This window comes from Cygnus atratus, chromosome 11 (genome assembly GCF_013377495.2).
Source record: "Cygnus atratus isolate AKBS03 ecotype Queensland, Australia chromosome 11, CAtr_DNAZoo_HiC_assembly, whole genome shotgun sequence".
NCBI lineage: Eukaryota > Metazoa > Chordata > Aves > Anseriformes > Anatidae > Cygnus > Cygnus atratus.
In genome coordinates this window covers 8262418-8290416 of record NC_066372.1, presented here as the reverse complement: position 1 = coordinate 8290416, position 27999 = coordinate 8262418, and the positions used below count along the sequence as shown (strand labels likewise).

The 27999-nt window shown below is 39.2% G+C and overlaps 1 protein-coding gene across 1 annotated transcript in view; it reads left to right on the top strand.

Annotated features, from left to right (window-relative positions):
- Window positions 1-27999, top strand: part of ETFA (electron transfer flavoprotein subunit alpha) — a 32379-nt gene that overhangs the window by 2471 nt on the left and 1909 nt on the right. Inside the window, exons 2-10 of the mRNA XM_035553772.2 lie at window positions 4542-4691; window positions 6562-6643; window positions 6744-6826; window positions 8439-8538; window positions 9678-9788; window positions 11060-11161; window positions 11931-11999; window positions 13038-13120; window positions 24634-24699. Of these exons, the coding sequence (XP_035409665.1) occupies window positions 4542-4691; window positions 6562-6643; window positions 6744-6826; window positions 8439-8538; window positions 9678-9788; window positions 11060-11161; window positions 11931-11999; window positions 13038-13120; window positions 24634-24699 (846 nt within the window). The remainder of the gene's footprint in view (window positions 1-4541; window positions 4692-6561; window positions 6644-6743; window positions 6827-8438; window positions 8539-9677; window positions 9789-11059; window positions 11162-11930; window positions 12000-13037; window positions 13121-24633; window positions 24700-27999) is intronic.

Genomic DNA, 27999 nt, shown 5'->3' with positions numbered 1-27999 from the left:
GATTTCTTCAGAGCTCTCAATTTCCTGATATTTCTAAAAACAGTGGATTTTATTTCATATATATATATGTGTGTGTGTGTGTGTGTATATATACACCATGATGCAAATGTTAGTTTTTATTTTTTTAGCCTGAGATAATTCAAATAAATGGATTTAATAGCCTGAAACATACCAGTGAATTTTGACCTTACTCAGAACGCACAGGGTTCTAATTGTAGCCTCAGGAAATGCTTTGTATGTAGCCGTCAGCTGCCGTTGGCTGGCTCAGACTGATACCTTTTTTCAGTGTATTCACGTACCCTGAGTGTACTGCCAGTAGTGTTGTCTGTGTTTAAAAACGGCTCTGTCGCTTACTAACAGTTCACGTGGGATACATCTGGAAGAACTTCTGTATTACATCTTTCAATTGCTGTTTCAATTCCTTTGTAATTTATCATAATTCCTAAATAAATCTTTAAGCATTTTCTTAATTTTTTTTTTTTTTTGCTCTTCTTTGTTGCAGTTGTAGCTCCTCCCTTTTAACTCAGGTACCTTTAGCATAGTCATTCCTGGAGTTAAATGTCTCAGACCAGTTCTGTGGCCAGATCTCTACAGATGTTCAAGGAGAAGTATAAACTTCATTGCTAGAGCTCCCTCCTCTCCTTGAGCTTTCCAAATAGTTTTTTACTTTTTTTTTTTCCCCAAGCTTTGCAGCTGTGAGACTGTCTATTAATACAATTAGGCATTATTATCTTTTTTTTGTATAGGGATGTAGCCATTGTTTTTACTAGGATTTGTACCCCGAATGCTTGTCCCTGGAGGCTGTTTTTGGGAATTTTGTCCAGTGCCGATGTGTCTGTATCAGATATTTAATTCCTATTAAGCTGCTTTAGAACTTTGTTTCCTGGCCAGTTTGCTTTTACAGCGAAGACAATCATGTCTAGGGATCGGCTGCAGGCCGTTCGCTGTCAACTATTGACTGTAGAGGTAGTTAACACCTTTTTCCTCACTGGTCGTACCAAGCAGCAACGAAAGATTTATGACACTCTTGTCTCTGATTTCCTAGCTGTTAGTACATGTGCTTTGTAGTGTATAAGCAGCAAATCCACATTTAAGAAGTGCTGGACCTACTTGTGTGTTGTACAGGTGACCCATCTGCGTGCTGGAGGACTGACTTGCACTTGGTTGGTGTTGGTGTTGCTGTGAGGAGCAGGCCACCTGTGCAGACTGTAGGACTTAGGATGTATGGCATGTTGTTGGCCTTTTCCATGGGTTTCTCTGCCCCTGTACTGGGTGTGTCCAGCTTTCAAACGTTTGTCTGGGGCAGTAACAATGAGTGTTCTCAGTTACTTTGCACGAAGCACAGAATTCCTGAGGTTATATTTAAGATTTTCACATTCTGCTCGGAAAACATTGCTGGGTTTCTCAGGTGGGGAGCAAAGAAATGCTTGGAGGTAGTTTGAGCAGATAGAGTCAGCGAGGCCTCTGGTGCTCCGCGAGTGACCGAATTGGCGCATACTGCATCTAGGTTAATCTGGAAGCCATGTGCCAGGTTTACTCACCAGTAAGTGGAGGAAGGAGGGAGGTGATAGCTCCAGGCGCTTTTCCCTCACAGATGTGTATTTTACTGTAGACCGAGTCACTGTGTGGTTCCGTGAGGTTCCTCCAGAAAGGAAACGTAGATGTTCCTGCTGTAGAGGGAGCAGGGATACCTAACTTCGATCGATGTCTAAAGCTAGGTGAAATACTTTCCAGTCCTGATGGTTGCTCTTGGGTGCGTTCACAGTATACTGGTGTGCATGTGAGAAGACACTTGATTGCCCAAGTTTGTGAGATGTTCAATTGTGATGGGTTTTCTTGGCTAGCCTGTTTTTCTAGAGCTTGGTTTTTACCAGGAGCGTTCCATGGCACATGTGCTGAGTGCCATTCCCTGTCAAGGCATTGTTTTCAGTAGCTTTGTGGTTCTGTATGTGTTATTAAGTGTGCTTTTGCTGTCAGCTGGTTAGGTTTACATTTAACCTTCCTATTTTATCTGGGCTTGAAACTAGACATCCTGCCTTGGTACCGGTGGAGCAATTGTCAGTGACATAGTTAGGGGTTCCTGCTCACATGCAGCTGGAGAAGTTAATTGATCAAAATAACCACCAGTCCTCTTCACTGACCACCTCATTGCAGATTCTCAGTTTTCAGGATCATCTGTGACTGGATTAATTAACCTCTGGTTTTTATGGCTAACTCTGGTTTGGTTTTAGTTGATTTTACAAGTGGTGTTACCTGTGTTAGTATATTAAAATTCTGACTCACATCGGAATCTTATTTGGTCATCCAGGATTTTTACCCAGGATCTAGAATGGGAATTTTAATTTGTTTTAAATTTGGTCGTACCTTTGTGTTCAGAGATGCCATGTATGTAGGCATTTTAACGGTTGAACTTGATGATCCTAGAGGTCTTTTCCAACCGAAATGATTCTGTGATTCTGTCAAGTGGCCTTCCGGTGTACAGTTCCCACAAATATAAAATGGGGGATTATCGGTTTAGAAATAACATTTAGTTAATGCTGTAATATCCAGTGTGCTCAAGCAACAGCCATTACTCTTCTTCTTTTTGGCTAAAAAAGGAATTATTTCTCGGTTTATTTTAGAACTGGATGACAGTGATACAGAGCACTTCTGGTGGTGCAGTGCTTATTTAGGGAAAAGTTCATAGTATAGTCAGAACTAAATGTGTGTTTAAAACGCACGCTGCTTCGAGCCAAGCCAGTCTCTTATTAAAGAAGTCTTCAAAGAGTCTGGGGCTCCCTTTGGAAATTTGAAAACTTCAGAATCTTTCAGGAGCACGGTCCGCTTTACCCTGTGACACAACTATAAATCATTTAAGAAGTGGGCTATTTGCCACAAAAGCATGGATTTATTCTTCAAATGGTGACTAAAATCTCATAACTTTTATTGCAAATGATGTATGAAACATAATCAAAAATACGCTGTGTGGTCTATATTGGCAATAAATATTTCGTTAGTGGCAATTGCTTCAAACGTTCTCAGAATCTTTAATCATAACAAGTAGCCTTATGCATAAAATATGAAAAACAGTACTTTTACAAGAATTCCTTATCATTTTAATCAAAATGACAAATGATGATTCTGAGATTCTGATTCTGCAGAAACTTATCTTTGTATTTACATATTTATACTGTGATTATTTTCAGAGAAGTCCTTGGGTGCGCTTCCTCTGCGAAGCTTAGCATGGTGGTAGGATTTGTATGATTGAAACCCATAGCCAGATTTCAGCCTCTCAAATTTTTGTGAGCTGTTTTTCTGGCTTAAATGATGGGTTACCTATTTGGCATGAGTGAAGATGGGCTCAGAATGTATGTTTAAAGTAGCATTTGGCTGTGCATTCTTTAGCATTTTGTTAGTATTTGTGCCTTGTCACATTAATAAATATATTAATACTTTTAATATTAATATTAATAATAATATTTAATAAGAATATTTAATATTAATATTAATATTTATTATATATTAATAAATATATTTTGCTTTCCGTATTACGGTGATCATAACTGGAGTTTTCATTTAGGCTTCATGTATGAAAAACAGAAACTTGAAGATTAATTTTCCCCTCCCTACCCCTAGCCTTTTCCCAACCCTAGTATTAGTCTTGGAGGAATAACCTGTTTTCCTGGTTCACCTGAAAATTAGCGAGGGAAGTCTCAGAGCTCAGAATGTTGTGGTTTGATTTTTTTTTTGGTTTGTCTATTTTTTTCTTTTCTTGCCTTAGAAGCTGAAGTCAGTGTGGATGGTGAATTGATGAAAATGATTATTTGAGCACCATTACATCGTGGTGGTGTAGACTGAGTGGACAAAAGTGTCAAATGTTTTCAAGGAAAATAGATTATCATCCAGTCGAACCTGATGCTGTTTAACAGGCTCTATTAGTGTGTTTTCATACTGGGAGCCCGGACTACTTATCTGTCTTCATGCTCCTACATACAGTTTTGCTGTTACAGATAACTAATTGAAAAAAATGAGTTCCGTAGCAAGATTTTGGCTAAAACATATGGGAAAATAAATAAATAAATAAAATAAAAAACCAAAAACACGTAACTACTTAATTCCTGCCCCTGGTTTCCTGGGGTCTTAGGCTTGCTTGTCAAATCTCCATGTGCATTTCAGTCCACAAACACCTGAAATCTTAATATTACCTTCACGTTAAATTAAATTCACTCTTTAAGGTGCTTAGTTCGGTTGATCAACTGATTTTACATGTGATTTATTAAAATTTTCTTCTTAATATTGTTCAGTATTTTCCTGTGAAGGTTTTAGTTGCTTAAAAGTGGTATGCTGAAGTCAAACAAGTTTATACTTTAAAAAAAATTAAATGCTAAGTATTTTGCTTACTTAATAAATATTATCTAGATTTAGTCTGTTTTGATTGACAGCACCAGTATACAGGTTGCACCATTTATAATTTTCTGTGAATTGTTGGATTCTCTTAAGGAAGGTTTTTTACTTAAATGCTAAGTGTCGAACTCCTCTCTCTCTTCTCTCTTTCTTTAAAGGCATCACTGCTCCAGCGGTTTCAGAGTACGTTGGTCATAGCAGAACACAACAATGAGACTCTTACACCCGTTACACTAAATGCCGTCACTGCGGCAAAACGTCTTGGAGGTGAAGTTTCTTGTTTGGTAGCTGGTACCAGCTGTGACAAGGTAGGAAATGCTATTTTCATGTGAATGAAGTAATGAATGCGGTGAAATGATACATAGTAGCATGTTGGCTAGCTTGAAAAATAATCTCTAGTGAAGAGGAACTGTGCCATGAATTGCTAATCTGCAGGAAATGTCCTGCTCTTGAGCTGTTTCTCATCTGAAGTGGAAATGTGGGGGTAGTTTTGATTTCACAAGGGAGAGTATCAGTATAAGCTGCTACAAGTTAAGAAAGCAAGTTTTTACAAGACTAAATGGCAATTAACTTTTAAAACAACATTTCAATTTCACTGTAATGTTTGAAAAATAAATACTGCGGTGCTGAGAATTTGGAAGAAAAAAACTTGTTCCGTGCAAACAGACATGAGCGAAAATGAAACAGCACCGCGACGGGTGGAGCTTCTGAGTGTCTTGCTTTTACTAGTCAGCTACTAGTAGCATAGCGAGAGTGCATTTGCAACCTGAAAATCTGAAATTAGTGTTTCTTGACTTTATCGTATGTCTAAAGTTAGAGTTAACTCTGTTAGCTATTGTATTGTTAGTTTAAGTGTTATGTGCAAAATCTAGAGGCAGTGTACTGTTAGTACATTAGTGACACTCTTCTTCCAGTATGATGTCATCTTGTGTGAACAGGAAAAGTAACAATAATTATGCTTAGTATTTTTTATACTAGCTTATTGTTTATGACTTGTTATTCTGAAAGTGGCACATACAGTCTCGTGCAGGAGGCCCATTCATTCATTGCAGCTAATTCACAAGTAGCTGGGGAAACCTCTCTGGTTATTGAAGACTAATTTGCAACTGAGACCCAGTGTTGATACTGAAAGCAAATACTTATCTAGATCAAGAAACAAAACAAAAACACCACACCTTATACTCCTGCCTTTGGATTTCCTTATTCTTTGGCACTTGTATAGTAGAACAATGATTGGGAATGTTTCATTTATTTGTTTTTTAATGGTAACTGTATGGTGTCTGTTTGGCAGTGTATGTCATGCTGGGAAAAAGTTCTTCACAGAAAATGAAGTGTTTTTTTTCTCTTTTTAAGCTGCTTTGTAAGAATCTGTATTAGTAGGACAAAAGACTATTCTGTAGCAGCTATTATGGAATATTTGTTTGTTTCCTTCTGGTAATTTGTAAGGGTAAAACTGATTCTCAGCAAACTCAGTAAAACTATGTTAGTTCTAGGACAATGCATGTGGCCTCCAGACATCGCTGTCAGTCCTCTTGCCTCTGATCTGCAATAACCCTTTTATCATTCAAACTTCACTTCTGCAAATTTAAAGGGAAAAAAATGCATAAATACAGTGTTGAAAATATACATTGCATCAGTAGGCAGAGTCAGCTGCAAACAAAGGATTGCCCCTAACGTTTGGACAAAGATCATAACATCGCTGTACAGTTTTATTTGCATTGTATTCTTGTGTTGTAGATATTGACTGATGTAAAGAAAGTAGGATTGTTTTCTTGATGGTTATATTTGGAATACTGAGTAATAATCTTTGAGTGAGATTGTTATTGGCTGTTATAATAAAACTTGAAATCATTGTGTAGTCTTGCACACAGAGGACAAACTTTTCCAGGTTTGATTTGCTTTCTAGTTTTCTTACTCAAAAAATGCCTTTGCACTACCCTGTATGGCACTGTGCTGTGAGTCAGATCCGCATCTCATTCTGTAAGGTTTGTTCCGATTTTGAAATACACTTGCTCATGTGTTCCAGTTTTAAGTAAGCTATGGTCTGTGAGCAATTTGCAGTAGGGACTGTCTCCTGCTATTTGTTTATGGTGCTGGCCACCACGGAGCTCTAAGTGCAGTTGGAGGCTCCATGTGCTGTTATAATATAAACTAGTAATAATTTGTTTGTAACCACAGGTAGTGCAAGAACTCAGCAAAGTGCAGGGTGTTGCAAAAGTTCTCGTGGCTCAGCATGATGTATACAAGGGATTTCTAGCAGGTGAGACTTGTTTTTATCTATTGACAAAAGAAGTGGTATTTATATTTCTGGATGAAGATAAAATAGTTGTAAATTTTCAGCAATATCTATTTATTCTCAGAGGAGCTGACTCCCTTGGTTTTGGCAACTCAGAAACAATTTAATTACACCCATATTTGCGCTGGAGCATCTGCCTTTGGGAAGGTAAGTAGATCAAAGCGTATCAAAAATTTCTTGTGGAAAAGAGACAGAGGTTCTTTTATAGGTATGAGTGTAGATCAAATACCTGAGAGAGGGCTTTCAGATCAGCCATGGACAATTTGGAGTTTTCAAGAAATGTTAAAGTAGTGAATTTAAGTCATTAGCTAGAAACACTGATTCACTTCTGAGTTTTATTATGGGCTGACTTGGACAAAGGAGCAGTGCAGAAGCAGTAGCCAGCTAGTCCTACGTGCATAAGGCAGGATGTATAAAATGTGTAACACCAAATAACACTAAGAGATCTGAAAGTATTATGAAAATTTTAAGGAAAAATGCAGTAAATAGAGATGAAAACCTATTAAACATTTTTTGGTGACTCTTGTTCTACTTTTAGTGCTATCAAGATTGTTCTGTGATTTCCATGTTGATAGGAAGGCGTGTAGACCTATTGGTAGCAAATGCTTTTGCAGGGAGGAATTGCATCTGTCATGTAGATTGAAATGTCTGTAAATACCTAAAAACACAGATCCAAGTTCTACCGAAGATCTTTCTGGGAAAAAAAAATAAATCAGTACTTTTTAGCAGGTACGTACTTAAGAGAGCCCTAGTACTAACAATCTGGTCAATGTTGTAGTGTAGCTAAATTAGGGAAAAAGAATATTTTAGAAATCTTGCCAATGTGGAATGAACGGTGCTATCAGCCTTCCATCTGACTATTTTTGATTCCAGTCAATATCAATTCACATACTTGTAATTTTGCTACGAGAAATCTTTACATGCCTTAAGTCTTATTCTTATTTTTTTCCTCTATTTTTCACTTATTTTTGATCTGCAGTGTCTTAGTAAAGGTTAATATCAGTGATGGGTATGCTTCCATCACTGAGTAGTGCTTTTCTAGAGGAGTGAATCAATGACTGTTGTCATAGTTATACGCTGCTTAATGCGAGTAAAGATGTCGGAGCTCTTTGTGTTGTACCAGATAGGAGGGGGAGAAAAAGCAAGTAAAGCTCTTGCTGTCCTTAGTTTCTTAATGCCTAATGTTGCTCTTGTTATCCTCCTTCCCATTCCCAAAGGTGCCAAATAATTTTCTGGAGTCAATTTCAGAGTAGGAGTGTATATATATATTAATTTTAAAAGAATACATTTTTGTTTTTTGGGGGGAGAGTAATGTTTTTTTCCTCTTGTTGTCTCTGATAAATAGCTTCCAAAATGCTTTTTTTTTTCTTTTGAAGTGCTGTTACAAGAACTCAGCAATCCATAATTGTCAATTTTCTGAGTAAATTGCATCTATAGTTTTAAACTATTGAAGCAAATAAGCCTCCTAATTTAAGATATTGAATTAAGGGTTTACTTACTGTAAGGTTCATAAAATTTATAATGTTATTACAATACTGGGTTTTTATTTGGCTGCTAAAGCTACGCGAGTAGTCATGCAGTAATCTTGGAGTCGCATGCGCCTTTTTACTCAGAGACAGCACTCTATGAAGTTAAAATTAGGCCAGCAAATGTTTCTTTACTTAACATGGGGATTTAACCTTATTTCCTTTACGTTTCCTCATGTTCAGTTTGCAGATTCCATCATTTACTTTGCTAACTCTTCGTCTCTAACTTTTAGAATCTTATTCCCAGAGTGGCTGCTAAACTTGATGTTGCCCCTATTTCTGACATCATTGAGATTCAGTCACCAGACACTTTTGTGAGAACTATCTATGCAGGTGAGTAATCACAAAAGGTACGTGGTGCTTGTGCAAAGAAGGACCCAATGCTGGTAACTGTTTTTTTGAGTCCTGCCTTGGAATATATCAGGAATTTTCACTTTACAGTCTGAAATACAGAGGTTCATGAAAATCAAATGTGGGGATGAATGCAGTGCTCCATATGTGAGAATCCAAGTAATACCAGTACCTTTGGTACTGTATGATTTTAGTTAGAAACTGGGTCTTTCACTTAAATGAATAGAATTTGATATTCTCCTTTATATATATTCCATTTCTTTGTTCAGTGTACTTCTGACCCAATTCTGTAAAATGTAAAACATTAAGTCAATTGTCCAACTTTATTTAATATGGCTGCCATTAGTTCTGATTTAAGATATCACAGGGTTATTTTTCCTAATTATGAAGACGTTAAACTGATTATTTATAGCATTAAATTGTCATGATTTGTAATTCTTTTTTCAGTCTTGTTTCTCTAAAGCTTGTATGACCCTATGTTTTAATTTAGCTTGTTTCTTAATTTTACTGTACAAGATCATACCACGTGTACCAAGGTGGTATTTTATTTTGAGTTACGTTACCAGTATGTGATTTTTGTGTTGCATTTTTAAGCTGCTTCCCATTAATTCACAGTTTCAAGATGACTTTGTTTACAAATAGCTGGTGTTGCAGCATTTTTTCTGTTTAGTCTTCCCTGTAGCCTTTGCTGTGAAATAAATACCTTATATAGTTAAGACAATTGAGAAGAAACACAAACCCACAGGTACTTGGAGCAGACCTCATTGTCTTCTGTTCTGATGAAGTCATGAAACGGTAAAAGATCAACTTTGAATTATAGCATCTTTTTATGTTTAAGAATGATGCTTACGAAGCGTTTTTATTCCTTCTGAAATGTAAAAAAAAAAAAAAAAAAAAAAAGTAAGGGATTATTTGAATGCATTACATCCCTTTAAAACAAGGGAATTGTTATAATGAAGAAACATAGAGATAAAAAGTAAATTAAAATACTGGATATGTACGTATATTAAGTGCCTAGGTTTTCAGTTTTGATCATCTGAAACATTAATTTGGGGATATAACTTTACATTAGTGTGTGTGATATTGTCTTCTGTAAAAACAGTGTGATCCTTTCTTTTTAGGAAATGTCATTTGCACCGTCCAATGTGATGAAGCGGTTAAAGTGTTTTCTGTACGGGGAACTTCTTTTGAGGCTGCACCAACAAGTGGTGGTAGTGCCAGTGTAGAAAAAGGTGAGCATTTGTTCTGATATTTCCTCATTTCATGTGATAGAGTTAGTTTGGCTCGCTGCAGGCTGATGTTTCACAGGAGCATTTGTCAAAGCAAACTGATAATGATTTTGTAATCTTAGCTTTATGCTTTTTATATGGGTACTTCCATTTCATTTGATGCATGGTAAGGGAAGATATGGATTATCATCTCACTCGCTACTTTCTCTTTGACCAGAAATTGAGATTATTTGTCTGTGCAGAAATCTGTGCCTGTTTCACTCGCTGCTTAAACCTCTGCCACAGCAATCTTGAAACTTTTCATTAAAGTTACAGCTGTTTGAATAGCCAGGTTGGTTTTCAAAGCAGAATTGGGCACAAGTAACAGTGTCTGGAAATCCACAGTTCTGGTTTAATCTGTCGTATTTAGGTTGAGACAAGTCATTACAGTGTCGAGCTAAATTAGCAGCAGTTTAAATTGGATTGAGAACACTCCATCATTGTTTTATATTAGCTTTACCTAAATCAGTTTAAATTGTTATTTTAATGAAGCCACTGTATCTATGATCACAGAGAAATCTGCAGTCTCAAAACTACAAAATTGTTTAGTTTGGAGAGGACCTCTTGAGATCATCTAGTCCAACCCCACTGCTCAAGCAGGGTCAGCTGGAGCAGGTTGCCCAGGACTCTGTCAAACTGGGTGTTGAATGTCTCCTGGCCACAACCACTCTGGGCAACCTGTTCCAGTGTTTGATCACCACTACTGTTTTTCACTTTGGGGCTTTTTATGACAGTGCTGTAAATCCAGCAGAGGCAATCATTATTAATATGCTGTGTGTCCCCCGTGTCACGTTCCCACTCCTTGTGTTTTTCTGTGAGGCTGAGTAAGTGCCCCTGAACCTTCCTTTATTTCCCAACTTCTGTGGAAGTTAGGAAACAGATGCTACTTGATACTTAGGATTAGCGTATTGTACTGTCATTGCACTCCTTGGTTGGCTTGTTTGCCTGTCTTTGAAAAGGACCACACTTACTATGCTGGATTGGTATCAATACATTACTCATACAGCAGACCTTCACTTTAGTGCAGCTTGATGTACAAAAAAGAAACTGTTTATAAAAGTGTGTTTTCTTGTACTGTAGAGTAAGTGAACACAACTAATAAGGTAGGGTTGTATTAAAATCTTGTGGTAGAATTAGTTCTAGGATGAACTTGTGCATTAAGTTTAAACTCAAGGTTGAAAGTACATGCTTTATGCTTTTTCTTGTGGATGTTTTTCTTAATCTGATTAAAACAGTAACCCCTCCACCGCCTGTTGGTCAATCTGAATGGATTGAGCAGAAGTTGACCAAAAGCGATCGACCAGAGCTTACCAGTGCAAAAGTAGTTGTATCAGGTGGTAAGTAGACAATATTAAAAATATGTTACGGTGCATTTAAGTAATGGTACATCTTGATTAAGTAGTATCTGTAGCAAAATATTATAATTTGATACATTTTTGAAATAGATTATGATGTAATTCTGAAATGGGGCATAGGAGACAGTGGGAAGACATCCAACATCTGTGTATCATGAAGAGGCAAAATGTGAAAGTTTAACATACGCGAGTAAGTTTTTTAAGAACGTTATCATATGTGGTGAGTCTCTTTAAAATTATAGAAATATGAAGTATTTTTAGATGCAAATCTGTCATTTTTAAAATTACAGCTAATCATTATAGGCAGTTTTCAGTCATTTTACAAATCGTTATGTTTGTATTCTGCTGGTCAGGTATCAAGTGATGGACTGTGATTTTTACTGTGTGCTTACAGCTTAAAAAATAAAAATCCTTTGTTATCCCACTAGACTTTTGTACCTAAAACTCTGCCTGAAGCCAGCAGAGGGAGCACAAAAATCCAGTTTCCTGGCTTTAGAGTAGGAACTTGATAGTACTAATAAAGTAGTCAGAGTGGTGTTGGTTTATACATGCAAAATAAGTTACTTCAAAAATGAAATCTAAATCTCAAAATGTTAAACACTGTTTAATAATATATCCAAAAATAGCCTATGCGAGAGTGTATTTCTGCCTTTGCAAATGCAGGTACTAATACAGAATGTGTATGTATGCAATAAAAAATCTTAAAGCATATTGTGTTCTTTCTTCATCTTTTTTTTTCTGAACTTTTAAGGAAGAGGCTTAAAGAGCGGTGAAAATTTCAAGTTGCTGTATGATCTTGCAGATCAATTGCATGCTGCAGGTAAACTTGTTTTCCTCCTCCTTTTAATCCTGGTAATTACATTTTTAAAAAGGTCCCATGAAAAACAGTACGGTTCATAAGTCTTTTGTTTTCATATCTCTATCAAATTCTGTAAATCCTGTCAGTTTAGTCATGGATAAAGTTTTGATTTGTCCTGGTGTTCAACTGTATTTAAATTCCAGGGTCTGAAGCAAAATGGTAAACTGTCCTATTCCTTGTCCTCAAATCTCCAGAATACAAGCTCACAAACAGAAAGTGAAATTGTAAATGTATAAATTAAAAAACTGGGCTTAGCACTTTTAAAGTGCTGATGTTTTCTTCATACATTCTTATATATTGCTTCTTTACAGAATACCAGTTCTTATGGTGTGAGTGGTTCTCTGCTTGCTATGCTTTTGCTTTACCAGGAGAAAACTGACTGTGTACAGTGTTTCAGCCAAATATTCTAAGTAATGGTTGGGGGAGGAGGAGGAGCTGTTTGTGCTAGGATTCTTACTACATTAGCTTTAGATTTTACATGTAATAATAAATAAATTCTTTACCTGAATGTCTTCGTTTTTAAATTGGTGGCTTCATTGGCTAAATGACCATATGGTATTTTCAAGTTTAGTTTGTTATTTTTCTTTACTATGCCTGACTTCTGAGCTTAACGAGAATATAAGGTGGCACATGTGTTCTGTTCAAACTTGGTGGAACGTTATGGGAAGGCATTTATGGGAAAATCCTCTTTTGACAAAGCAACAAGAGAAAATAATGGAAACATGCCAGACTGAAATCCTTGGTTTTAAATATATGGCCCTTTGGTGCTGGGAGAAAGGATTTCCTGTTGCTTAAGAAGTGCATTAGCACTTAGTATTTGGAAGTTTCAGCCAGTGGTATGGAGAGGGATTACTATAAGAGCTTTTTAGAGGGAAGTTTCTAAATACGTGCCCATAGTGTGTGGGACTCTTCAGTAAAATACATGTGCTTTTATGGTGGTATAAATTTGGCTTGCTTATATTTTAAAAGAAAACATTGGAAATATTTTCTTTCAACTAGTTGGAGCTTCCCGTGCAGCTGTTGATGCTGGCTTTGTTCCTAATGACCTGCAAGTTGGACAGACGGGCAAAATAGTAGCACCAGTAAGTATGGAAATATCTTTCATAAAAGAACTGTGATGTCTTCAAGCATACTTGTTCATTCAAAGCAAATGCTTAGAAATGAGCTAAGTTTTAATACTGAGCCTAACAGGAAAATCTTACGTGCAGCTTGATATTGTCACTGGAATATGCATTTGAAAACTGTAGCAGCAAGCTGTGACATAAATCTCAACTTCAGGTCAATTGGAAGTGTTCTGCAGACAGTTTTGTTAGAGGTTTTACATGCTGGATTTTTTTTTTCTAGTTGTTTGTGCTGAATCTTTTTTAGCATTCTAAGAACCGTTATTGATAGGCTGAAAGGTATCATTGCTAATGTAAACTTGAAATCATGCTGACGCATGGCTTGGTCTCTGGGAAATGTTCTTTCTGCAGGTAGGCTAGATGATGATTTCTTTTTAAGCTTTGGTAAACTGTAAATGGATTGTTGCATTACATTCTAAGCCAATTATTTGTGTGGGATGAAAGTGCAAGAAATTTAAGATAGGAGTAATCTACAGATTGGCTGCTGTATAGTGGAATACCAAGAGGGAGATATTCTAGTAAGTGTCTTAATGTTGGGGAATAAACCTGCTGTACTGCTTTTCTGCTATGCATCTGAATATCACAGAGGACTGATTTCTGTCCTCATGTATCTTTTTGGACTGGGATGGGGTGGTGCTTTTGAGACTACTTTTCATTGTTCCTTACGACCCGGGAAAATGTGGGGAAAGCGATAGACAGAGAAAGCACACTTGAGCTTTTGTAAAATAAGGAGGTACAAATGGAGCTCATCTCAGTGTTGAGGTAGAACGTACACTAGTGTGTCTTGAGATGAAACAAGCAAGGACACGAGTGACTAACATGGGTGGGCACGGAAATCTATCAGATGCACACTTTGAGCAAGTGTGCGGCCATTCAGTAAGCAGTTACCTCTGAGTGTGTATGGCAGAAGAAGGCACCGAAGGGCAACTTTTTACCTGTTAAGGTCTTAGTGAGACTGTGTCAAACCAGTCAAGCTATGACCATTATTTTTGCGGTAATACGTCCAGCAGGAGAGAGCATTACTTGGAGGTATTAAAGACAGGAATTTGGGGTTCCTGGAGTCTGTCGCCAGTTCTGCCTCCTGGGTTTTCTTGAACAGGATACTCTATGCCTATGAGTTCTTTCATCTTGAAATGTGAACAGGGATGCTGGCTGGTTTTGTTTGCTTTTTTAAGTCCTTATCAAGAAGGAGGCCTTCTGATGACAGCCCTGCAGAAGAGCTAAATGGAGGTATTTCTAGGCACACTAATGTTTAAGCTGTTAATCTATACGATAACCCATCACTAGGGTCTAAACAGGGTTACTAAACAGGATCTGAAGAACAGATATAAAACCTATTGATAAGAATTAAGGTCTGTCTGGTTGCATATTGCGTCCTTCCAAAATCTTGATAGCAGTGATATTAACCTTTGCTATGCAAGGAAATTGTGAAGCGGTACAGAATACAAATGCAACATTAACTCTTCTTTCTGGTGATGTCTTTGTTTTGGCATAAAATATAATTGTTATTTTTTTGGAAATAGCACAGGCCAGCCATAGTCCCCAGTGTAATACTTTCTCTTTGCGAAGGGAATGTTTGTGTTTAAATATAATACACTTTCTTTTGATCACACACTAGGCATAAGGTCGAATATATAGCTGCTGTAGGTCTCAGCAAACTGGCAATTAATCACATCAGTGCTATCTCAGAAAATGTAACTGCAACGTATATGGAAATTGCAGGTTCCACAGAAGGCAAAGTTGGTTGTCACATACCAAAAGCTTTGAAAACCAGGAAAGTAAACTGAGTGTCATTTAACTGCATCATTTGAAAGGGCGTGAGACTGACTGTCCTTAGCTCTTTACTACCCAAATTTCCATTAGTGAAGTGGGAAATGCTAATTTGAAAACAGCTCATCTCTTGTTTCTATGTCTCAAGGCTCAGTGATGAACATTCTTTCCAGAGTCAAGGAAAGGCATGTAACTGTTTATGTTGACATAAAAAAGGCTAGTTTTTGATGAAGAAATAGTGCTAAAAACTTAGCACAGATGGTTCATAGCAACATGTGAAAGTTGTAAGAATATACACCCACATCATAGGACCACGTCAGAAACCTCCCTGGCTGACTAATGAATATTTAACTATTGTGTCAATAAATGATCCTAACTGGTAATATTGCATGGTGCTACATCCTTCTGTCAACAGTTTGATGCATTACTCTCTCATTTCCCCTCATCCTTATTAATGAATATTTAATGAGCAGTGAGTTATCTGGTGTACTGCAAACTGCACACCCCTTGTTTCCAATTGTTCGGATATTTGTTCTGGATCTGGGAGTACCTGCAAGGACAGCACGTGGTGGGTTAGAAATGTGATAGAAAATATTTTATGTTAATTGCAATGGAAGAACAAATTGAATTGGTACTAAGCCCATGGAGTTGCTGACTCGAATTAATTTTTCAGCATGCAGGGTAGGTATTTTAAAGAGGAGAAGGCTTGAAGATGCACATTCTTACCTTCACATTCCTAATGTTCACAGTCATTTTGGTTCTTTACCGAGAATACAGTCCTGTGCAGTGGAAGAGAGAGTTCACTTGAAGAAGTAGAACTGAATTTTCCTCATCAGATTAAGATTATACTGGCTATTTTAACAATCCTCTAGAAAGTGACTGCTTCCTCTTCCTATGAGGTATGGTTGATACCACCAGTTCAGAGAGAGAGAGATAATGTTTTCTTTGGAGAACTGCAAAACAGCTTTGTACATTGGTTTGTTGTATTAGCTGAGTCCTGAGTTTTGTCGTTAGCTTTGAATTCCAGTTCAAAAGGTGTATGCCCTCCTGGGCAGGTGGGATTTGAGCAGGATAAGAATCTTGGATGCAAGGAATAGTTGGAGTTTGAGACATACTTGCTGTCCTATGCAGCTGTTAGTTTCCACTGGAAAAGGATCTTAGTGTGTGCTCTTACTCTGCTATTAATAGTCTCTCGCCGAGCCTCAGTGGATGATTGGAACGCATTGCTTTTCTAGGCCTCTGGAACAGGGTCATTTTTGAGACTATGGAGGGAGAAGAGTTAATTATGAATTTAGGAGGAAGGGAGGTGCTTTTGCTGCTGCTTCTTGCCTGTGAATGTGTGGGGAACGTTTCTGAGATGATCGTTGGGTAGGAAGGTATTCTTCTAAACGATGTGCTTATTTCTTCCCTTATGCCTTCTGTTGGGGATTTGGTGAAGAAAGAGTAATTTTGGTCGTTGGACCTTCAGTAATTCCATAACAAACTTCAGTTTTTAAGAGTGCAGTTCCACCAGTGTATCACTGGACGTGAGAACCTCACGGCCACGGTAACTTGGCTGAAATGCTGATGTATTAATACATGAACAAACTGCCAGTCAGGAAACAGTTCCAGGTTGTTTGGTTTAAGTAACGAAAGAATGGAGTTAATTAAGGAGTTCAAGTTTCACCTTTCTTTCTGATTGAGAATTAGTTCTATGCAGTACATGTACACTCTCAAAATAGCCTTGGATCTCTAAACCATGAGCTTCTTATTCATGTTGGGATTTACGCATTTTGTTTATTTTTGACTGGATCTTTGGTATTTTTTCTTTTGGGACCTTCTCAGTATAGATTTGTGAGGAAGAGGCACATAGGGGATGACTGAATCTATATAAATAGGTGCCTAATGCCATTTTAGCCATTTGGGATATAAGAAATAGATTTACAGGGCTGGGAGTTCCTGTGTGGGACCTGGAGGCTTTGTCCATATGGAGTGGCATCTGGGATTCAGGTGGGAAATCCTACACTGTCTACAGTCCCACTAGGTGCCTATGTGTGGACACCAGAATTCTTCCCATGGTCTCCCAAGGTTTTCCTTGCGCCCTCTTCTGGTTATGTTCTCCCTTCAGCTTTTGAAGATGGGGTCGTGCTGGGATTCTCTCTCTCTCAAATTCTCCCCTTTCCAGAAAGCGTGTGTCATTTCAGGCTGTTTTGTTATCTTCTGACCTTTTGAAGGATCTTCTGCTTCCTGAAATGCATCCTTCTGGTTTAATTTCTTCAGGGTTTGAAGTCAGTGTTTTTTCAGGGTTCAGTTCTGTAACGGCTTTAGCTTTCCTTATAGGTTTTCCTAGCTGCCAACAAGGAAGACATGGCCAGACAAGTAATTCACAATGTTGCAAGGCTGTCTTCCTGAGAAGGATGTGTTACAGAGGGTCCTTCTAGCCAGGCAGAACTCCATTCATTCTTTTAGGTGTTCCATTGCAGTTGTCTTGTTTCTTCCAAAGTTGGGCACAGCGTACTGTTCCAGCAGAGAGGTAACAAGAAGCTGAGATGGAAAACTCAGGAAGGCAGAAGTTAGGAAATATACGATGTAGTAATAATTGTCGCCAGATTAGGTGGTTGTGCTAGAAATGTGATCTGATTGCACAGAAGGCAGATGCGCTTGGATATTGCATATGCTGAGAAATCTCATGTGGGGGAGGCACGTGGGAATTCAGTGTCAGTGTAGGTCTGATGTGATCACCAGGAGTAAACGTGCTGATCCACTTAGCTTCAGTGCTTAAGCTTCAGTTTCATACCAGAGGCTCTCCCTGGGTGTTATGGATTGCAGGAAATGGGAGGCAGATTTACAACTGGCAGGAATTGACTTAATGAGGGGAAAAGAGGCATGTTAAAGAGGTGCAGCTTCAACTAAGATGCTGAAGTGTGAGATGTTGGTTCAAACGGCTGAAAGGCACAAATGCTGTGGAAGAACAGGAACGAGTTAGTGTGTTGTATCAGGTAGAAAATGCTGGAGTGGGATGAAAGTACAAGTGGGAAAAAGAAAGCTGAATAGCAGGAAAGCATTTCCTAGCAGTGAGTTCCTGGAAGCTGCAGAATGGTCTTTCAAGGAGCCTGCAACTCTTGTTTCTCCACTTGTTTTACAAGGTGATGGGACACGTTCTGAGCTCATATTTGCTCCAGTGTTTTACTAGGCTGTCCTTTTCAGCCCAGTGAGTGGCTTGAAGCATTTGATAGTCACCACCTTGCTTTGGGAGTAGCTCCAAAGGTGAAGGGCAATTTAATATTATCAACATTATTCCTCTGTTTCTATTTGGTGGCAAAGCAATCAAATACCTCACCTAGCCAGGATTTCCTCTCTTTAAAAAGCATGAGTGGATACATGGATACGAACTCTTTTTCCAGTTTTCTTCCTGTTACTTTCTTAGGGATTGTTTGCTTGCTCAAATCAGTGTATCCGCTAGGGTTTGTTTCCCTTTGCTCCTGTGAGGAAGTGCAGGGAAATGGAAACAAGGTGTGTTTTATTCCAGTATTTATCTTTCTTTTTGGTTTCTGACTCTTATCTAGAATTTTTGACAATAGAAAGAATTAATTAATTTCTTTTGGTTCATGAGAAGTGTAACCCATGACTTGAAAAATGTTCTTCTCCTTGCTTATTGATGACAAGATCTTCATTACTTCTGAATTTCTTACCCATAGAAGAAAGTATTGAGATAACTAAAGTTTCTGTATTCAAACATGTGATATGTTACTTAATTTGTCACACCTTCAGCTAGCTTCTTTGTGAGAATGTGTTATTTCTGCATTAAATTTGTGGGTTTTATTAATAGGCCGGCAGGTGCGCTTTTCATCGTATAAATGGCTGAGGCTGTTAGGTAGCTCACAGATGGGAATAAGGCTGCAAACACTGACCGGGCTTGGGAAATTGTTTTTGGAATATCTCCTCTGATAATTCGCTACTGTTGAAAAGTAGCTTTATAGTGGGAAACTTTGTATGCAGCTGGGACTGAATTTTACAGACTACCTTTCTCTGACTTGCTAAAAAGCTAAGGATTGACAACCCCTTTCATCCCGCATTATCCAGTGTAGCTTTTAACTCCAAGGAAACTATGTTCACAAATTGATGCTCTGCTCCTTGGGGGTTGGTGCAGAAACATTAAATTGTACTAAAATATTCATATGTGAGTGCATTTAGCTGAAAGCAATTGATGTGCTTTTCTCTAGAGAGCAAAAAGAAATTGCTGTATGGCCCCACACTCCAGCAGACAACCTAACCATGCTTAAGAGTAATTACATAGCTTGTCTCATCAAAGGTACTTACAATGAAAAAGAAACTGTAGTTGGGATGCAGTTTAGTGACATGTACTTCTTGAATGGAAAGTACTTGACAGCGTCGCTGAGTAGTACATGCTGGATAATTGTTTGATATACAGTGCAATATATAAGAACTTGCATCAAGCCAGAACATACTTTATTGGGTTAATAGTTTGTAATTGGAAGGAATCTCTTGTATGAAGCAATTCCCATTAAAACAATTTCTTTCTAATTCCATTGTCCTTTCACTCTTGCAAAGAAAATAAAATGTCTGAGCTGCCTTTGAAAAGAGGACACGTGCCAAAGGACTTGCTCAAACTAGCATGTTTAAGTGCATGCCACTGGTAGGGGGATGAACTGATGTACACTGAAGGTTTTCAGTGCAATTTAAAAGTTGGCATGAAAATAGATAGTAGCTGACAGCACTCTTGCAAAGTAACTGCCTCATCTTGCATTGCACCAGTGAAAGATGCACAATAGAGCTCCACAGCATTCGAAATCACTGTAAGTTACAACTAAAAACTGTTCTTGTTATTCTCTTACTCACATGTAGCTTTAACTGCCCCAAGGCAGCCTAAGGCATTTAAAAAATATTCACCTAAGAAAAAATGAAGCAATATTATATGCCAGCAATTATAAATAGTTGGAAGAATCAGTATGCATAGGAAAAAAACTTCATTGGTGTGTTGGTAATTATAATCATCCACATAGAGCACTCTGGTGATGTTTATCCAAACAGTGTGTAAGTGGCTCTGTGGATTCTGGAGCCAGTTGTGCAAACTCACGTACATGAAATCTCATGGACTTTCTGTACATGCCAATGTGTATGTTGGGTACCTTTAAATCAGAAATGGCAGTTTAGAGGATGACTAAGAGGAATTATTTCATTTAGATGATTAGCATACAGTGACTCTCCCTCCAAGGCATGCCGGGGTCATGTTTTTAAAAGGCTGTGGAAAAAAACTGCAATCCTTAGATGAATACTTTACATAGCAAATGAGAAGTAGCATTCTTGATTTGGAATATTTCCTTTTAATATGAAACATTTGAGGCTTGGAGTTGTATTTCTCCTTACGGTTGTTCTGATGTAAATCTGTGCTTACAAGATTTGAGGTCTCACTTGGGACCCTGGCTCCCACTGGTGTCCTGTAGGATGCTATGCGGCAGGACAAATTATAATTCTGTTGCTGTGTGCCGGTTTACTGGCAGAATCAGCTTTGTCTGCTGCTGTAGCCTGTGTGAGAAGCTTAATGGGTATGTTACGTGCTGATGCTTCTGCCTTCACGTGGTCCCATTACTGACGTACCAAGCCCTTTCTGCAGTAGTGCATCTGTAATGTAAGTATTTCCTGATTGTGCCTGCCTGCCCTCTGCTTCATCCCCTCTTAGGCTGTTTGGTCTGTTCAACTTCCTATGCTGCTTCTTTCCATCATTCTGCTCTTTCTTACCATTAGCTCTTTTCTCAGTCGTCTGTCTGCTATCCAGTTCCTACAAAGTAAGATTTGTGGCATGGTGGTGACATGTATAATAAATATTTTCTGTGCAAAATTAAGTTAGTGTGAGGGAAGACAACTCTCTGATTTCATGCCATGCCCTCATACCACCAAAACTGTGATTTTCCTTTTTCTCCACTTAAATTACTTTTGGGGTTTCATCTCATCTCAAACAGTGCAGTGAACCCCTTGATACAGAATCTGTTTGCTGTTTTGTTATGCCATGCTTGTGTGGCACAGTGCTTGCAGCAGCTCTTCAGTGATAACTGGCCTGTGTGCAAGCACCAGGGAGTTGATAAATGCCACTCCACATACTGAACTCTGCCGTAAATGCCTCTAATTGTGGGCTGTGCACCAGCCATGTGACAGCAGTAATTAGAGCAGCTTCCAAGGGTCCAAAAAGCAGGTGTTCGTGTAAAGCCATCTTTGTTGGAACCTGAGAGGTGTGATCCAGATTCTACTTGTGCTGGTTTTGTTCTTGGCATGAGTCTCCTACACAGACAAGCCCTGAAAACGAGGAGTTGAATTCTCTCCTTAGAGAGCACTGAACAGTCCCGAATCCTTATCATTCAGTTCTTGTGTGTCCTTTGTTTCCCCCTTACTAAATAATAATAGTAGAACATATTTAAATAGTAGAATAGATTTAAACTAAGATTTAAGCAATCAGATATCTTTTGCAGTATCAGACTACTGATAGGAAGCATACCATCATATGCATTATTTGTGTGTAAACAGTACTGGAAGTGATCTACTGTAAGTAGAGACAGTAAGGTGGGTTGAGAACTGGCTGACTGGCCAAGCTCAGAGGGTGGTGATCGGTGGCGCAGAGTCTGGCTGGAGACCTGTGACTAGCGATGTTCTCCAGGGGTCGGTGCTGGGTCCGGTCTTGTTCAACATCTTCATCGACAACCTTGATTGAGGGAATAGTGTCTGCCCTCAGCAAGTACCTGATGATACAAAGCTGGGAGAAGTGGCCGACATGCCAGAAGGCTGTGCTGCCATTCAGCGAGACCTGGACAGGCTGGGGAGCTGGGCAGGAAGTAACCAAATGAGGTTTAACAACAGCAAGTGTAGAGTCCTGCACCTGGGAAGGAACAACCGCATGTATCAGTACAGGCTGCGGGATGACCTGCTGGAGAGGAGCTCTGCGGAGAAGAACCCGGGGGTCCTGGTGGACGACAGGTTGACCATGAGCCAGCAGTGTGCCCTGGTGACCAAGAAGGCTAATGGGATCCTGGCATGCGTAAAAAGGAGCGTGGCCAGCAGGTCAGAGGAGGTGATCCTCCCCCTCTACTCTGCCCCGGTCAGGCCTCACCTGGAGTACTGTGTCCAGTTCTGGGCTCCCTGGTACAAAAAAGGCAGGGATCTCCTGGAAAGAGTACAGCGGGGGGCCACAAAGATGATACGGGCCTGGAGCATCTTCCCTCTGAGGAAAGGCTGAGAGACCTGGGTCTGTTCAGCCTTGAGAAGAGAAGACTGAGAGGGGATCTTATCAATGTTTACAAGTATCTTAAGTGTGGGAGACAGAGGGATTTGGCCAACCTCTTTTCAGTGGTTTGTGAGGACAGGACAAGGGGCAATGGCCACAAAATGGAGCACAGGAAGTTCCACACCAACATGCGAAAGAAATTCTTCACGGTGAGGGTGATGGAGCACTGGAACAGGCTGCCCAGGGAGGTTGTGGAGTCTCCTTTTCTGGAGATATTCAAGGCCCGTCTGGACGCCTACCTGGGCAACCTGCTCTAGGGAACCTGCTTTGGCAGGGGGGTTGGACCCAATGATTTCTTGAGGTCCCTTCCAACCCCTACAATTCTGTGATTCTGTGAAGTGTTAGAAGCTAGTGAACGGAGCAGTTATTTTCACTAGAGAGCCAAAAGCCTGTGACGTAGAAGGGCACGGCTTAAAAGCATAATGAAGGCTTTTTAGACAAACTGGTGGTTTATAGATGTCCTTTTAATAAAACACCCTTGTCTTTCCCAGATATTTTAGTAGAATATATGTGAAGGGTTCTGGCTCCTGGTTAGCTAGATTCTTTCCAAAGACTGAACTTTATGTTGTTAAACAGAGCGATAATAGTATCTGGTAGTCTAGATGACTGGCACTTAATGAATTGCTCTAAAAAATCAAATCACAGTAATGCGTTTTTAAAAAGAGCTTGTATTAAAGATTATAGGATGTTAGAATAATGTCTTCTGTAACATCTGTTCTTTTATATGGTATAAATAAAATATTTCATTCTTACTACGAGATCTTATACGTACATATTATATTACATTGCAGCTGTGGTTGAAATGGGTTGATCTCCAGTGCTAATCTACACACTGAAAAGCAACTGAGACTAAGAAATTTTTGGGTATCTTCAACAGCTGTGTGGTTTTGTGCAAATATGCAGACTAGATTCTGCGTTTCAATTTCAAAGCAAGCCAATTTAATACAAAATGCTTCGTTCCTGCTCTGTTACCCTTCCATTTAGTTATTACAGGAGATAGATTTTCTAAAAATGTATAGAATATTCTTCATTCATATTTCACTGTTCGTATTTAAAAGCCAACATAATAGGTGAAATCTGTAGCTGTAGAAACATCAGAAAGCAATAGTCTGTTTTCTGGAATTGATATGATGACTATCAGGCCTATATGGAAGATGTAGTCTGCAATTTCTCTGTATTTGAACACCTTCATTTGCCAGCCTATTCTGTAGTCCGTCCCTGTTCTACAGCTGTGCTGCGCTTTGTTCTGTTGTGTTAAAAGCCACTTAGCTGGAATGTGCATCTTCAGTTGCACAGTGATGAGATCATTTTAATTTCTTGATGTAGATTTGCACGTGCTTAAATGGGGACTAACTGTGGCATTTTTGAAAAAGAACTTCTGCTAGTATTTAAGGTTGCATCTTTTCGAAGTATGTATAAATACAACCTTGTAATTGTTTTTAACAGATGATCCCCTAGCTACTTTTGTGTGTTCCAGTTGCTGCTTTTACGATGGATTTAGTGAGAAGTAATTCCTTTATTTTTTCTTTTGTAAAATTAGGTAGGTGAACAGTGCAGGTTTGACTGTTACTTGAAATGGTGGTGGTGGGAAAGCTGCCACCGAGTTGAAAATATACTTGGTTTTGGATAGGTTATAGCCTGGGTAACTTTTAGCCTAAGGGGGAAAACTGCTTTTTTACTACAAATTAAGACCATCGATATAGAACGCTTTACTTTTCCTGTATTTGGAATGCAAGTCTCTTTGGATATGCTGGGTTGGCAGTCCTGAAGTGTAACGATTCTATTGCATGGTGGTGCCTAACTGGAAAGTACTTCTTTACTCATCTGGTATAGGCGTTGATAGTGAACAGGGGAAGAAAAGCATTAGGGCATGTGTACGTTGAGGTTTGGGGTAAGTAATAGAAACTATCACTACAAGTGGAAATTGCACTTACAGCCCCCAGTGTCTGAAGTATTTTATTCTGCCAGATAGAAAAATTTTATTAATGGTGTAAACACCCATATTTCAGCTTTGTGCATTGTCTTATTTTAGGAGAATCATGGAGGGAGTCCTCAGGCAAAAGAGCCTTGTTTTTTCTCTTCAGGAACTGCATTTATGTGGTTATAGGTTATCTTGCTTAATAGTTGTTTTGGGAATCTCCTGGGTTATGGGTAGCACTGATTGCCCTATCCTGTAGCCGAGCAATGTCTTATGTTTGATGCAGATCCCCATTTTTCTCATCTGTCTTTGGCAGACGTTCCTTTGGGATTCTCCTTTTACAGCTGCATTGCATCCAAAAGTGGGAAAGGGAACCAATCGTGAGCTGCCTTTAATATTGAAAATTACTCTCGTGTAAAAACTATTGTATGTAATTAATCTTGAGTAAGGTTTGTGAGAGCTTACTGAAACTATGCTGTGGGTACCAAAAATCTCTTTTTTGTTTTCTTCTAGGAACTTTATATTGCCGTGGGAATATCTGGAGCAATCCAACACTTGGCTGGGATGAAAGACAGCAAGGTATATAAAGTTGGATGTGGTAGAAGAGATTTTTGAGGAAAGAAAAGAGTTGACTTTTTTGTTTTTCATCAGTAATTTAACAAGCTTTCCAATTCATTCCGTGGTAAGATTGACGTTTTATCTGCTGCTTTATACCATGCCTCTAAGCCTAGCTGAAAAAGATATTGTGGTGGAATGACTAATGCGGTAGAACAACTATCGCACTAAGCCTGAAGTATTAAGTAAAAGAAGCTTATTGACTTTTTTATTAAAAATCAACATACACACACTCGCCTGAATTCTATACAGTAGTTCCATTTGCATTTATTTCAGAGTATGACATATTAATTCATGCATAACAATATGTAACTGGAATTATGAACTTAGTATTCCATAAAGTAAAAGATGTCTGTGACATTTCTGCATTTAGCCATTCAAATGGAAACCTATTATAAAATGGCAGTAAAACTTTAAAAGGTTTAACTCATTAGTTGCCAAAGCACATCATCTGAAATTGGATTTGCCAGTTCAGTCCACAGTGCAGTGTTTGGAAAGAGGAGCAGAATTACCTGCTGAATCATACTGTTAAATGCCAAACATCAAAAAATGTAGGTTGTCCTGTCTCTTGCTAAGTATTTTAAGAAGAAATTATTTTTTTGGTCTATATCCAGGGAACTTATCACAAGTTTTAATGGCTTTGAATCAGTTTTCCAGCACCCAGAAATTTGATGAGAGGCTTTTATAAAACTATCGCCAACCAATGAAAAGATTATAAAACTTTACAGGCAGATCCTTGAAATTGTCTTGTGTTTGACCAGTGACAGACTGTAATGAGTTTATGTGACTGGTATTTGTCCTCACAATCCAGCCTGCAAGGTAGGATGGTCCACGCTTTCTTAGGATTTAGTTCTTCTTGAACATATGATTTATATTATAAATTCCGTGGGGAAATCATCTGGATTTGGGAGACAGCACCCTTTTTGGGGCCTCAGCTTTCTACAATGGGAGCTGAGCTGTTTTTGCCTTAGTCGACACAATGGAGAAAAAACAACCAAAATGAGAAACTGAGGATGAATGATGGGCAGAGGCAATGAAGGTCACTCTTGAGATAGAGAAATGTGAATAACAGCATCTGTAGCAGTGTATTCTCACTGTTCTTAATGGAAACAGGATTGCCGTAGTCTCTTGCAGTGCAGCAACAGGGAGACAACAGGGACAGTCAACAGGGAGAGATGGCTAAAGCAGCCCTGATGCGGTACTATCACAGTCATCCCCGTTGTCCTTAGCTCCCCCTGGACTCTGATAGGAGTAGGAGCTGATGGGCCACAGCATAAAAAATGTCTTTGTTTCAAAGCACTTAGTCTCCTGCCTTGCTTTTGGGTGAGGGAGGGAATGGGTGGGTGGGATTAAATCAGGCACGGACTGAGAAAGGTATACATAAAGCTGCCTGAGTCTTGATTTGACCCCGTTTGCATTTATCTCCTGTTTCATCTCAGTAAAACTACCAGCCATGCTGGAAACCCATTACTTTATGTGCCAGAATTTTCTTTGATACCGTGCAGCAATATTGGCTGTGCTGTAACAGTAAGACCTCCAGCTTTTTTGGCTTTTTCGGTGCCGTGTTTGGTACTTCAAGATGGTTTTTTATATGAAATAAGTACAGATAAGATTTGTCAATATTAGAAGCATACTTAAGATTCATTTCACCCAGAGATGATAGTTTTTCTACTGTAAACAAATATGTGCATTCTAAAATTGTTTTACTTATGTTTGAAGTGTATTCTGCGTTCCTTTTAGTCAAAGCATTACAGGTGTAATTACGGAAAAGATCCCGCTTATACAAACGTAAAAGAATTATGCAGCCATGGAAACTGTCTCGGGAGTGTCCCCTGCCCTACATCAGCACTGTGAATTATCTGGCATTGTGAACTTCCACACTTAAGGATATGTTTTCCAGAGTAGTCGGATGCTTTCTACCAAGTGAAATGTGTAATTTATTTGTCCTTTTACAGCAAGGTAGAAAATGCAGCTTTTGTGGAGGCCTGGTGAATCCTTGTTGCTTTCTTCCCTTATTTTTAATTCCCTCCTGAGGTAGTTCCAGCCAGCATCTGCTCTTCCCAAGAGATGTAACTTCAAAAAGTTTTGTTGCAAACAAGGTGATGCTTTTGCTTCTTATTATGGAAAGTGACTTTAGCGATGAGGTAGAGAACCAGATCTCAGTACAGAGGTACTTGAGCAGACGGAGGCAGAGGAAGGACTAGGCTGCCAAACTTAAAGCTTTAAAATAGATACTTTTCAAGCAACGGGTGCTTCTTTTTTTGTGTGTGAATGTGGCATAGTATTTCTTAAGTAGCCTTCCAGGGCTAGTGGGGCTGAAGAGGGGAGCATGCAGAGGGAAAGTCAGCTGGTTTTGCAGCTGAAGGTATCCTTTGTGTTGAAGTAGCAACTCATGGGAATTTACTGTACCTGTGCGTTTCTCACCTGGGCCAGGTGAAAGCAGGGGCATTGGAGCCATCTGCCTGCCCATAGTCTCCTGCCTGGTTTGGCTGGGCTGATGACCCAGGTGTGTGCTTTGCCATCTTAGCTGGATCGTTCTCCTGCCTGCCAGAGTTCCCGCAGCCTTAAGGACAGAGCCAGCAGCCCCCAGGGTGTCACCGACGGCTGGCCTCAAGCAGGCCCCAGGATTAGCCCCTCAGGCCTCATGCTCCTGCGAAGGGCTCTCGGAAAGCGTGGTAGGGCCTCAGAGCATGGTTAGAGAAGGTCTTTATTGAGTTAATGTCCTGGGCTGTCATAACCTGGGTTTTGTTTCCTGTACTGTAGAGCTGTTAGCGGAGGCTAGTGTTCGCAAATGGGGTAACTGAAATAAAACAAGTACCTTTTGGGGGAAAATATTGCAGGGGAAGCCTTGCGAGTATTCCAGTAAGTCTCTGCTTGTGAGCTGGCAAGCGGGCAGCAGCAGGGCTCTGCTGTAGGTACTTTGCTGCATAAAGGATGTGGTCCTTCTTTATAGCGAGTCACAGGATACAAAAGAGCTGTGAAGAAAGAATGTTTCTGTGGGCTTAAGAACACAGGATTTGTGAACTCGCATCTTTGAGTTACTGCCATTAGATATATGGTACCGAGCCATTAATTTTGTTGGATGAGTATGTTCAGTGGAGGGAGTAAAGCACGTGAGAAACATGAACTGTGGTTACCTGGGAATGGCAGATAAGCCTATGAAATAAATGTTGGGTTAGAGCTGTCCTGAGGACTCCTGTTGCCTCGAATCAGAGTTCATATTGCAGCATTTAGGTAGAAAGGCCGTTATCGGAGTGCTGTGGT